At 38.0% G+C, this 13,983-nt stretch overlaps 1 protein-coding gene across 3 annotated transcripts in view; it reads left to right on the top strand.

Moving 5' to 3' along the window:
* Window positions 1–5,205: 5,205 nt before the first annotated feature.
* si:ch211-234p6.5 (pleckstrin homology domain-containing family A member 4) overlaps window positions 5,206–13,983 on the top strand; it is a 29,024-nt gene continuing 20,246 nt past the window's right edge. Inside the window, exons 1-4 of one of the 3 annotated variants that reach the window (XM_049480634.1) lie at window positions 5,206–5,374; window positions 12,361–12,433; window positions 12,564–12,659; window positions 13,287–13,359. In XM_049480634.1, the coding sequence (XP_049336591.1) occupies window positions 5,334–5,374; window positions 12,361–12,433; window positions 12,564–12,659; window positions 13,287–13,359 (283 nt within the window). In that variant the 5' untranslated portion in view covers window positions 5,206–5,333. The remainder of the gene's footprint in view (window positions 5,375–12,360; window positions 12,434–12,563; window positions 12,660–13,286; window positions 13,360–13,983) is intronic. The other 2 variants (XM_049480636.1, XM_049480635.1) reach the window with 2 other exon arrangements.

Raw genomic sequence — 13,983 nt, 5'->3', positions numbered from 1 at the left:
GTGTTTTCCCCACGTGAGCTGTGCCCCTCTGTGTCTCCTGTCTCAGTAGTTTTCCACCACATGTCTCATTTGTAGCTCCGCCCCTTCCCCAGGTGTTTCCACTTCTAGTATGTTTCATGTTAGTATAAATAGTCCTCCTTTGTCCTTCGTTGGTCTTTGCACCTTCACCTGTCGTTCGTCTCTCTGTGTGTTTCAAATCTTCTGTCAGTGTTTCCTTGTCTCCTATAGCCTTATTCCCTTGTTTCTCATTTATTTCTTGTTTCCTCATTTACAGTTTATTTGTAGTTTATTCCCTTGTATATATTCCCTGTTTATTTATTATCATTATCTCTAGTTGGTTTAGTTTATGTTCTCTGGTTTGTTTAGGTTTTTGTTCTTTTGTTTCACTGTTTATTTTGGTTATTGGTTTATCTTTGTTACGTGTTTACCTGTTCCTTGTTTCTTTGTTATTTATTTATTACATATTTCTTTCTTACCTGCTTTTACGTCCGCCTCCACGTCTTCCCTGCACCTCACCATGACATCCTGAGTAATTAATCTGAGAACACAAGGTGTGATTTTGGACATAAAATCCATCCATAGGGTTCTAAAGGTTAATAAATGCATCAACTACAAATGTTATTGGGATAACCTATTGTGGTAGATGTTGAGCTGAATGTTATTATTGTGATGTGTTGTTATTATAATACACTTGTTATAATTGTCACACTTTTAGCCTTTATATGTCTAGAGTGTTCCCCTTTCTGATCCTTCTGTTTCTGACCTTCCTTCTAGACTGTTTAGACTAAAAAACTGCTTTGTTCTCTGTCATGCTTTTTGTTTGACCTTGTCCTGTTACTCTCTTTGGATCTTGTCTATTTTTGTTTTGCTAGTGTTGACCCATGCCCTTGAATGGGCAGAGAAGAAGAAGAGAAGGAGGGGCTGAAGCCCCGAAAGTTCAATCAGAATGTTCGACCACTGCAAGGATTTAAGAAGAGGTCTGACTGTGAAAGGCTTGGGAACTCCAGAGTCTGAGTGTTGGAAGTGCGACCTTGTAGTCTTTGAGAAAGCCAGAGGATGAGCAGATTCATGAGGAAGGCAGTGTGGAGGTCAAAGGAAAGAAAGGCAGGGAACTAATTAATTAAGGTTTTTGAAGGAGCTGCCAGCCTATTCAAGTACGGGAGTGTACTGGAATAACAGCATAGAGGGTGAGGTCCTAGGAGTCAGAAAGCAGTTGAAGTGGAAAGATGGTGTCAAACAATTTTGTGGAATGATGCACATGGTGTACATACGGACTGATTAAGCAGCCAGCTGGGACAGGTATAAAACTCAGCCTCAGCTCACTCAAAGAGAGGACTCTTGACTGGGGAGCTGAGGGCTGAGGCTGCACGGACCTTTAAAACTACAGTAAAGTTAATTCTACCGACTCTAGAGCCCCATTGGGCTGAGTCATGTTTATTTAAGTTATTTTGGGTGTGGTGGAGGGCGTTTTCAAGCCGAATAAAGGCATGTTTTGAGTTCATTTAATCCCTGTGTCTGTGTTCTCTGTGTGCTTCCTCCTTCCGGGTCACAGTGGTCACGCCCCTAACCCCAGGGGCCTACCATAGTGGTGGAGAATGCGGGACACGCCCCTTTTGGGCGGGGTCCAGTGACCTGGTTGGAAGGAAACCGCGGAGTGGAGCACGGCACGGGGCTGTGGTGGACCCAAAGCGTGCCTTTGTTTGGCCGCTCTTCCAGCCCCGGCGCTACCGAGAGCCGCCGCTCATCCAGCCCCGGCGCTACCGAGAGCCGCCGCTCATGCAGCCCCGGAGCTAGCGAGAGCCGCCGCTCATGCAGCCCCGGAGCTACCGAGAGCTGCCGCTCATCCAGCCCCGGCGCTACCGAGCCGCCACTCCACCTGTCCCGGTGCCCAGAGCCGCAGCTCCACCTGTCCCGGTGCCCAGAGCCGCCGCTCCACCTGTCCCGGTGCCCAGAGCGCCGAGAGCCGCCGCCGCATATATATATATATATACTGTATATATATATATTCACAACCCCCGCTGCAACGCTCCAAACCCACACAGAAGACCATCACTGTGTGGCCCAGACACGGCGACGCTGTGCTGCAGGACTGCACAGACTGGCAGGTCTTCAGGGAGGCTGCTGAGTGTGAGGGGGAGCTGGATCTGGAGGAAAACACATCTGCTGTTCTCGGGTACATCATAAAGAGAATGAAAGAGACGCGTTAGTGGAAGGTGTTTACACAATATAGAAAAAATAGAAAAGCAAAATCAAAACACCATTACCTTAGATCACCACAGCCTTTTTTTCTCTTATAATTAAATATTTAAATTACAGTGTTAGTGATTCACATAAGGTGGGATTTTTAAATATGACATTTGAGGACTTTGTTTTTTTTGTTTTTTAGAGATGTTAGAATGTTTTTAAAAACTTAGTGTCCAGGAACAAACTGCCGTTCTATGGTCATGCGTGATCTAGTCTTCCAGAGATTGTGTTTTGTGAGACATATAATAAACCAAAAAAAGTCTAAAAACATGCTATAGGTACAGAACTGTTAAAAATACCATAGTCCCAAACTTCTTGTGACCTGTAACAGTCTATTAAAAAAGGTTGAGAGTCTCTTCCTCGTCGCAGTTGGGCATTGGAGACCACGTGACAGCCATACATCTCATTACAAATTAGTTTATAAATATTTTTATTTGAGTCATTTAGCCAGTCGATATATTTTTAAACTTATTAATAAAATCACTACATAATAATTTATAATATGGAACTTTACTTCTTGCTTTTCTTTTAATTTTTTATTTCCAGTGAGTGACGTTTCCAATCCAGTTAATTTGTCTATTAATTCCATTGGCTATGATTTTGCGTGTCGCTGTATTAGTTTTAATAGAGAGGTCTATGGCTTCTAATCCACCCAGATCTTTATTTTTAAAAACATATTCTCTTTTAGCCACCTCTCTAGTAGTGTTCCAAATAAATTTTATACAGCGTTTTTATAAGGTGTTAGCAGATGTTAGCTCCTGTAGCCTGGAAAAAAGAGGGTGTTTACTGGATCTGAATCTGAATCTCTCTTGGCTGATTAAATTCTGTTGCTGATAGTTCTTTTATACCAGCATGCTCTGAAGCAGGGCTCACTAATAGATTGACCACCAGTCATTTCACACAGTTCACTGCTGCCTGGAACAATAATCCAGTGGCACCATCTAGTGGGACCAAAACCTGCATGCATGTAGTTCCAGAAGGGTGCATGCAATAGCCCACTGAAGTAGTGCATCATTCTGTAGTCCTCGTACGGGTTCTGTGTTTTTTCTCTATGAGGGAAATTAGTGGTCTTTTCAAACACTGACCTCTTTGTTAAATAAACATGTTCAGACCCCTGTATGTTTTATTCTGTGCCCTTACTGAGGAGAGCTGAGAGTGTCACAGCAGAAATTCACTAACCCCACAGCACAGCGTTACTCTATAATCAGCTTTAAATTACCATGTACTGTCTTTATTATGTAGTGAAATAAATAAGAGATGTTTGGTGTTTCTGGCTTGTTGTTTTAGTACATTAAGCCTCGTTAAGATTCGTCCTTATAACAAGTTTCAGTGAAAACAAAAGCCACATTAAGCCATTTTACATTAAGTATTTTGGACTCTGGTTCTTCAGCTGGATTAGCTCTGTGGTTCTGGAGTAATTCTGTCCTGCTAGTTGTCCTGCTGTATCACTCAGTGTAATCTCCAGTGAGGGCAGGTAGTTAGTTGATTATTTGATTAGTTAGTTGTTAGTTGATTAATTGGTTCAGGTGTGCTGTAATAAACTAATGACCGTAACTAAATACCAAACCCTGCAGGGAAGCTCTGCTGAACAGTAAAAGCTCACATTCTCTTATTATCTCCCTTTAAAGCTCTAACACAGACTACACTGCTTAAAACGACTAGACTGATAGAGTTTTCACCTCTTTAAATACTTTAATTTCCTCTGTGAAGAAGAAGAATAATCTAAAACGGAGTTTCCAGCTGGAGTTTTTTGGTGTTGCACTGAAAAATGTCCCCTGCTGATCTCTGCAGCTGCGCTGTAGCATTAGCTTAAAGTTAGCATTTTTCTCATTACGACTCTTAAATGATCTCGTAATTCAGAGGATACAGTGATATTTAGGAGGTAAATGTACACAGAATACATTATGACGTTAAGTGAAGTTTAAGGGTTAATTTTATCGAGCACTCAGTGCTGTATCTCTGAAAACATTTTGTCCTTTGAGTAGTGTTGCAAACTCCTCAGTAAGGAAAGTAGCTATTGGCTGTCTTAAAAGTCGCTAGAAGTCGCTAAATGACGACATCGCCTAATTTGCATAATATATGTTTTTAGAGCTGTAAAGGATTAACATGGGGGAGAGAATAAAGTGAGTAAAAAACACCCTAAAATATGTTAGAAATGTTACAAATAAACTCTAACACTGCTTTTTAAATAGGCAATCACTTCTCAAAATAACTATATAATTATTTGCATGCACTTTTTGTCACCCCTTCTCTGAAGGGTTAGAAGGGCCTCACTGCACACCACTGCTGAAAAGTCGCTAAATATGTCGCTAAGTTAGCAACACTGCTTTTGAGTTTTAGAGATGTGAAATAGATTGTGGGGGGAAGGCAGCAGGTAGGCAGTTCTCTGCTGCAGTGCTGTTAGCCAATCAGAGGCGATATGTTTGCATGTATGAATATTCATGAGCAAGAGCCAAAACCTGTCTCTCTTCAGAGACCACTAATCCAGTGATCTAAAGCAGGGCTAATCAGAAACACTAGAGATTTTTTTTTTTTCACAAAAAAACACATAGCATGCGCTCATACTAGAGACACAACTAGACGTTTTAAATGAATTAAAAAACGATGGAATGTGACCTTTTAAACAAGTTTTACTAAAATAAATAAAAAATAATCCTGCTACTCTCATTCTAGCCATGACTTTATTAGCAGAACATTTATGAGAGCGCGAGACACAGAGAGAAATAAAGAGAGAGAAAGAGGGGGAAAGAGAGCAGGGAGGAAAAGAGGAGCACAGAGAGGCCAGTGTTATGGGGAAGAAAGAGATTCAGTCTTTATAGAGTGTGTAGGTGCAGAGAGAGAGAGAGAGACAGAGAGAGAGAGAGAGAGAGAGAGAGAGAGAGAGAGAGACAGAGAGAGAGAGAGAAGGCCAGGAGGAAGGACAGAGAGGCAGACAAACAAAAAGAAGAGCAGAAAGAAATGAAGATAGATAGATAGATAGATAGATAGATAGATAGATAGATAGATAGATAGATAGATAGATAGATAGATAGATAGATAGATAGATAGATAGATAGATAGATAGATAGATAGATAGATCTGCTGTAAGGATGGATCTGGAGGTTGCTAATGGCCTGAGAAGACAGATGGGGTAAAGTTGATCTAATACCTTTATTATGTATAATTTTGTTCTTTGTATAATTTATTGGGTGGTTCATGTGGTGTTTTTTGTATAACCTGTTTTATTGTAGGTGTTATGTTTAAGAGTGTATGAAGGATAAGTCGTGTGAATGGTGTGTTGTTATGGTGTTGTGGTTGTGATACAGTGGTGGGTTATTAACCCTCTATGGCAGAGTGTTGTACTCAGGCAACAAACCAAATATTCATCCATTACACTGTACTGTACTTTATTTTCTCTATTTATTTTAATATAATGTTACAAGGCATAGCTACTTCTAGTACAATGAGATGAGGGTCATAAATTCAAATGTATTTAGTAAAGTGTGCAAGATATCCTTTCATTCTTGTTGTAATCTTATCAAAACAGTGTTTTTAATTTTGTAGACCACTTTTTTTTAGATTAGATTCAACTTCATTGTCATTGTGCAGTGTACAAGTTAGCATCCAACCAGAAGTGCAATATACAGTGTTATTTACATAATGTGCATAGATATAAGTATATATACATAAGTATAAATATATAAATATACAAATATAATGAAATCTACAGAAGTATCTTACATAAATGCAATATGGATGTGCAGGTAGCAGTAAGACTGTTTAAGGTATAAAGTGTAGAGCAGTGTAAACAGTGGAATACATTAGTGTATACAGACAATATATACATTTTGTGACGTTAATCATATTAAATCCTCCTAAAATATTTAATTCATGGCGTAGAAGATTAACTGTGTGTTAAATAGTTTGTGTGAGATGGTACACTGTAGAAGGCCTGTGAATTATTTTGCATAATTACAGAGTTTAATACTCTAGAACAGATTGAGACCGTTTACTGTATAGGCAGAGCATGAAGGACAGAGGTCACAGAAGATATTTAGTCCTGTCCTGATGGGATTATTTTCTCAGCGGGTTCTGGGTAATTTTCTCTTTTCTGCTTATTGTTTATCCTCTGTGATTTTATTCTCGTCCAGAACGATCATGCAGGTGTTTTTCTCAGACGTCCTCTGAGAAAATTACAGGCTGAATTATCTACTGTTTTTCTCTGAACTCCGTGCTCCTCCGGTAATTTTAGTCCCGTCCGGACGCACATCTCTGAGTTTCGTCTCCTTTAATAAAATAGATATTTGTCCACTGCTGCACACCGCAATTAATGTACACTTTGGGCGCTCGTTTCAATGGAGATCCATATAAGTAAACACAACAGCAAGTGGAAATGGAGGAGCTACTGAACGCCGCGATGTCATGTGACCGAGAAAAAAGCCTAAAAACTCACTGATCCTCCTGTTTTTACAATTGCAGTCCGGATGCAGGAGTAAATATTCCTGTCCAGATAGAGCTAAAAAGACACACTCTCACACACGCTCTCTCTTTCTCTCTCTCTCTCTCTCTCTCTCTCTCTCTCTCTCTCTCTCACACACACAATCTCTCTCACACGCACACTTACACACATTTATACACACAATCTTTCTGTCTCTCGCAAACACACACACACACTCTTTCTCTCACACACACACACACTCTTTCTCTCTCTCTCTCACACACTCTTTCTCTCTCTCTCTCACACACACACACTCTTTCTCTCTCACACACACACACTCTCTTTCTCTCTCTCACACACACACACACTCTCTTTCTCTCTCTCTCTCACACACACACACACACACTTTCTCATACACACACATTCTCTCTCACACACTCACTCACACTCTCTCTTACAACACACACATTTTCTCATATACACACACTCTCTCTCTCACACACTCTCTCCCACACACACGCATGTGTCTGTGAATGTGGCTTTGTTTGCTCTGTCTCTACTGGAAGCTGGTAAAGGGTAACTGGGGCATTAGCTGTGTTTCTCTGTTGACGTCACACACATTATTATGAAGCAGGAACCCCCTACACACTCCCCACGCTCTGAGTACAGTGTGTGTGTGTGTGTAAAAAGTAATTCAGGCTCAAAGTAAATAGAATAACTTTTGTTATATGTCCCTATATGTTTATGTTTGTTAAAGTATAGTTTGCATTATAAACTGAAATAAACAAGCTCGTACAAATTCATTCCTTAATTTTTCTAAAGTTTAGAGAAACACTGATAAACTGAGATTAAACAACTTATTTTGATTCAGTTTAAATCAGTAAAGATTTGGTTTTAATCTAAATACGCAGAAAACGTCTGCCATCATACAGCCTTGTGATTAAATAGCCAACCTAGCTAACCCACCATCTAATCTGGATCAGCAGTGTGTTAGCAGGCTAAATAGCTAAATGCTAGTGGGAAGACTGTGTGTGGATAAGGATTGTAGATGTATAGCGTTAGCTATCCTAGCTAGCTACCTAGCTAAATGCTAGCGTGGAGACTCACTGTACGGATAAGGACTGAGGATGATATAGCATTAGCTAACCTAGCTAACTAGCGATTAAGTCTGGAGTGGCAGTTAGCATGCTAAACAGCTAGCATTTAGTGCTAACATGGAGACTCAGTGTGTAGATAATGATTAAGGATAATATAGTGTTTGCAAACCTAGCTAGGTTAACTAGCTGTCTACCCTGAAGATAGATAGATAGATAGATAGATAGATAGATAGATAGATAGATAGATAGATAGATAGATAGATAGATAGATAGATAGATAGATAGATAGATACTTTATTGATCCAGAAGGAAATTTAGCAACTGAAGCAGCAGTTTGTTAGCATGCTTAATAGCTAAATGCTAGTGTGGAGACTCAGTGTGTGGATTAGGATAGGGGATAATATAGCGTTAGCTAGCCTAGCTAGCTATCTTGCAAAATGCCTAAATGGTGGGTGTGGAGTGTGTGGATAAGAGATGGGGATGATATAGCGTTAGCTAACCTAGCTAACTAGCTATCTATCCTGGATAGGCCGTGTTTTAGCATGCTAAATAGCTAAATGCTAGCGTTGAGACTCCGTATGCAGATAATAACTTGGGATGAAATAGCTAACCTAGCTAACTAGCTATCTAATCTGGATAATGCAGACATTTTTTTAGGTCTAAAAATGGATTTTGCTTGAGTGGTAAGTAAGTGGGATAAAATAAAAAAAAATGCAAAGGCAAACAAATAAGGCAACACTTTGCATTGATCTTTATATGTTGTTACAACTTGAAAAATGAGTTAAAACTACTTATATTTATAGATCTTTATGTTTGATTCAATGTTTGACTGAAAAGATTCAACTTAAATACTTTGAGTTAATGGGAGGTAGAAAAAATCATTTGACATAATACTCACAGTTGCCTTATTTTTTTTTTCATTTAAAGTTCTTTCAATGCCCAGTTTCTACAGTTTAGATACACAGACAGTGTAAGATGTGAGAGTGTGTGAGAGAGAATGGAAGAATGTGTTATTGCCTGTATAACCATGTGTTATACAAATCAGTCTATTAAACTTCATAAATGCTGGATTAAGTGATCTCTCACCAGGAGGTACACTATCCAAAATTATCCTCTGAGAGACTTTTTATAGGGCAGTGGGGAAGCACTTTTCGTATCTGCCTGAAAAATAAATAACTGCATGCAGAGGTCTTGCAGCAATCCAGGGTTTTTATTTCAATGAGTGTGTGATAAATACTGCTCTGGAAATATTTAAGAGGCCACTTCAGTTTCTGAATCAGTTTCTCTGATTTTGCTATTTATAGGTTTATGTTTGAGTAAAATGAACATTGTTGTTTTATTCTATAAACTACAGACAACATTTCTCCCAAATTACAAATAAAAATATTCTCATTTAGAGCATTTATTTACAGAAAATGAGAAATGACTGAAATAACAAAAAAGATGCAGAGCTTTCAGACCTCAAATAATGCAAAGAAAACAAGTTCATATTCATAAAGTTTTAAGAGTTCAGAAATAATCAATATTTGGTGGAATAATCCTGGTTGGTTTTTAATCACAGTTTTAATTTCATGCATCTTGGCATCATGTTCTCCTCCTCCACCAGTCTTACACACTGCTTTTGGATAACTTTATGCTGCTTTACTCCTGGTGTAAAAATTCAAGCAGTTCAGTTTGGTGGTTTGATGGTTTGTGATCATCCATCTTCCTCTTGATTATATTCCAGAGGTTTTTAATTTGGTAAAATCAAAGAAACAAAGTGCTCTGCTTATTTTTTTTTTCAGAACTGTATGTGTACACATGTATATACATGTGTGTGTGTGTGTGTGTGTGTGTGTGTGTTTGTATGTGTGTGTGTGTGTGTGTGTGTGTGTGTGTGTGTGTGTGTGTGTGTGTGTGTGTGTGTTTGTATGTGTGTGTGTGTGTATATGTGTGTTTGTGTGTGTGTGTGTGTGTGTGTGTGTGTGTGTATATGTGTGTGTGTGTGTGTGTGTGTGTGTTTGTATGTGTGTGTGTGTGTGTGTGTGTGTGTGTGTGTGTGTGTGTGTTTGTATGTGTGTGTGTGTGTATATGTGTGTTTGTGTGTGTGTGTGTGTGTGTGTGTGTGTGTGTGTGTGTGTGTTTGTATGTGTGTGTGTGTGTGTGTGTGTGTGTGTGTGTTTGTATGTGTGTGTGTGTGTATATGTGTGTTTGTGTGTGTGTGTGTGTGTGTGTGTGTGTGTGTGTATATGTGTGTGTGTGTGTGTGTGTGTGTGTGTGTGTGTGTGTGTATAGGGATAGCTCATTGCAGATGCTCCCTAACATGCTCATCATTCCTGGACCCTCTGACCCTCCCACATTCCCACGGCAACCCACCTGTCACCTGTCAGTCTGAGGTCAGGACTCAGAATAGAACCGACTGTGAGAGTGTGTGAAAGTGTGTGTGTGTGTGTGTGTTTGTGTGTGTGTGTGAGACCCCTCCCTCGTGGTGGTGTAGTGTGGGTACAGTAGTGGTGAACTGCATGGTTCACCAGTGTTCTCACAGGAGGCCAAGAGTACTGAGAGGAGTTCCACACAGCAGGTCAGCACACACACACACACACACACACACACACACTCATACACACTGTATTCTAGCACATGCAGGTCCTTTACACACTACAACACACTAAAACACTTTATACACACACTTACACACACGCTGTAACACACGTGATACACAATAACACACATATTACACACAGTAATACACACTTACATACACCTGACACACACTCTACCACACACCGAATACACACTCTAACACACCTGACACACACCAATACACTCAAACACACACCTGACACACGCTGTAACACACTTTAATACAAACTAATGCTTTAATACATATTGCTAACTGTAAGAATGCTGACTTTAGTAATGCTAACTTTAGGAATGCTAACTGTAGTAATGTTAATTAAAATGCTAACTTAGAATGCTGGCTGTAATCATTATAACTTTAGAAATGCTAACTGTAGAAATGCAATCTATAGGAATGCTAACTTCAGAAATGCTAAATGTAGTTATGCTGGCTGTAGTAATATAACTTTAGGAATGCTAACTTCAGAAATGCTAACTGCAAGAATGTTGGCTGTAGTAATGCTAACTTTAGGAATGCTAACTGCAAGAATGTTGGCTGTAGTAATGCTAACTTCAGAAATGCTAACTGCAAGAATGTTGGCTGTAGTAATGCTAACTTTAGGAATGCTAACTTTAGTAATGCAAACTTTAGGAATGCTATATTCAGAAATGCTAAATGTAGTTATGCTGACTGTAGTAATTATAACTTTAGAAATGCGAACTGTAGTAATGCTAACTTTAGGAATGCTAACTTTAGGAATGCTAACTTTAGAAATGCTAACTGTTAGAATGCTGGCTGTAGTAATTATAACTTTAGGAATGCTAACTGTAGTAATGCTAACTTTAGGAATGCTAACTTCAGAAATGCTAACTGTTAGAATGCTGGCTGTAGTAATTATAACTTTAGGAATGCTAACTGTAGTAATGCTAACTTTAGGAATGCTAACTTCAGAAATGCTAACTGTTAGAATGCTGGCTGTAGTAATTATAACTTTAGGAATGCTAACTGTAGTAATGCTAACTTTAGGAATGCTAACTTCAGAAATGCTAACTGTTAGAATGCTGGCTGTGGTAATTATAATTTTAGGAATGCTAACTGTAGTAATGCTAACTTTAGGAATGCTAACTTCAGAAATGCTAAATGCAGTTATGCTGGCTGTAGTAATTATAACTTTAGGAATGCTAACTGTAGTAATGCTAACTTTAGGAATGCTAACTTCAGAAATGCTAACTGTTAGAATGCTGGCTGTGGTAATTATAATTTTAGGAATGATAACTGTAGTAATGCTGTCTTCAGGAATTCTCTCTTTAGGAATGCTAAGTTTAGGAATGTTAACTTTAGAAATTCTGTCTTTAGGAGTGCTAACTTTTGAAATGATAAGTATATATATATATATATATATATATATAGTTTTTATTATTAAATCATAAGCTTTTTATTTAAGCTTTTAGTTATGGTAACTGTGGCTGTTAACAATAAACTGCTAAAATAATGGTATTAAAATTGTTAAATAAAGGGAATGTTATTTAGGCCTGTAGCATTACATGCTATCTGTGTGTTAGCCGCTGTGTAAATACTTGTTTAGTTTAAGTCAGACAGTATAAAATGTAACAGTAGTAGTTGATCATTATGATGCATTATTAAAATTACTGCCACCGTCAGAGTAAGCAGGAAACTTCAGTAATGGAGGTTCTTAATTTAGCTAAGTAAAGACTAAAGCTAGCAATGGAGCTAATGCTAAAGCTAGCACTGGAGATAATGCTAAAGCTAGCACTAGAGCTAATGCTACAGCTAAGGGCATTTACACACCTGAAGGAGCAGATTAATGTGTTTCACTGTTCTGTTCTGTATTTAATCCGGTTAGTTTCGGTTTCACACTGCAGTTTAGTGACTGATCAAGTAAATAACTTTATTTTTGTGTTACTTTTTGTCTCTATCTATCTATCTATCTATCTATCTATCTATCTATCTATCTATCTATCTATCTATCTATCTATCTGTAGGATGGATGATCAGGACAGGGTGAGTCAGGCCTCCAGTATTACCACAATATCCTCACTAGCAACCAGACACAGGGTGCGTTCTTCTACACACACTCACACACACACCAAAGCCCTCTCTGAGAATCAGTGTTGATGGTGGAGTGTATGGTGTGTGTGTTTGTTGGTTGTGTGTGTGTTTTGTGTGTGTGTGTGTGTGTGTGCAGGGTGAGGAGAGGGTGCAGGAGTTTGGTAAGAGATGTCGGGCGGTGAAGAGAGATCCCAATTGTCCGGTGGTGATCCGAGGCTGGCTCTTCAAAAGGGTACGAGTTTTGGAATAAAAAAAATAAGAATCTAACAAAATATATATTATATATTTTTACAAATAATAAAACAATCGGAGTTTATAATCCATATCCAAATGTTATAACATTCTTGCAAATTTAGACTCCATCCAGAGGTTTAGTATTGATTGTGAAAAATCTGTAATTCATAACCAAAAATGTAGAACTAAAAGTTCAATTCATATAAACTTGTTTGAAACAAAGTCAAAAGTTTAGAATTGTTACTAAAAATGTATCATTCATATTCAAAACTTTAAATCAATATCCAAAAGTTTATAATAAAATCTCTTAAGTTTAGATTTCCTATCCTAAAGGTTAGAGTTAATATTTCACAATTTATGTTTGATATTGAAAAATGTATAATTTATGTTCAGAATTTAGAAACAATTTTAAAGGCTTAGTTTTGAATGCTGTCTGTTTTAAACTGCTGATTTACTTTATTATAAAAATGTAAAACATTCTGAGGATTAGAATAAAATTATTTTATATAGTTCTCTGTATAAATGTGCAGATTTAATAGTCAGTATTTTATTTTTTATTTGTATTTTTTCAGTTTATATGGTGATAAAAATATATTTATTTATAAATGTGTGTGTGTGTGTGTAGGACAGTGCGGGGCTGAAGCTGTGGAAGAGGAGGTGGTTTGTTCTGTCTGATTACTGTCTCTTCTACTACAAGGGTAAATTACTACACTGCGTTTGAGGATTAGGATTAAGGTTAAATCCAGGTTTTAGGATTAGGATTAGGATTTGGATCAGGGTAAGGCTAAATTTAAGATTGTAGTTAATGTTAAGATCAGGATTAGGATGATATTTGGATGAGCAAAGGTTAAATTTAGAGCTGAGATTAAGATTAAGATTAAAACCAGGTACATGGTAAGGACCAGGGCATTAAATTTAGGTTCTGATTTAGGATAAGATTAAAATTGATACCAGGTTTAGGATTAGGACCAGGGTAAAGGTTTAGTTTATGTTGAAGAGTTAAGATTATGGTTATGGTTAAGATTAAGATCAGGTTTAGGATTAAGAACAGGGTAAAGGTTTAGTTTATGTTTTAGAGCTAACATTAGAATTATGGTTAAGATTAAGACCAGGTTTAGGATTAGGACCAGGGTGAAGGTTTAGTTTATTTTGTGGAGTTAAGATTAGGGTTATGGTTAAGATTAAGACCAGGTTTAGGATTAGTTTGAGGGTAAAGGTTTAGATTATGTTGTGGGGTTAAGATTAGGGTTATGGTTAAGTTGTTTTAGATTAAGACCAGGTTTAGGATTAGGACCAGGGTGAAGTTTTAGTTTATGTTGAAG

The sequence above is a fragment of the Astyanax mexicanus genome, chromosome 6 (genome assembly GCF_023375975.1).
Source record: "Astyanax mexicanus isolate ESR-SI-001 chromosome 6, AstMex3_surface, whole genome shotgun sequence".
In the NCBI taxonomy this organism is placed as follows: Eukaryota; Metazoa; Chordata; class Actinopteri; order Characiformes; family Acestrorhamphidae; genus Astyanax; species Astyanax mexicanus.
The sequence above is the reverse complement of the archived record's forward strand: the minus strand, read 5'-3'. Positions and strand labels throughout refer to the sequence as shown.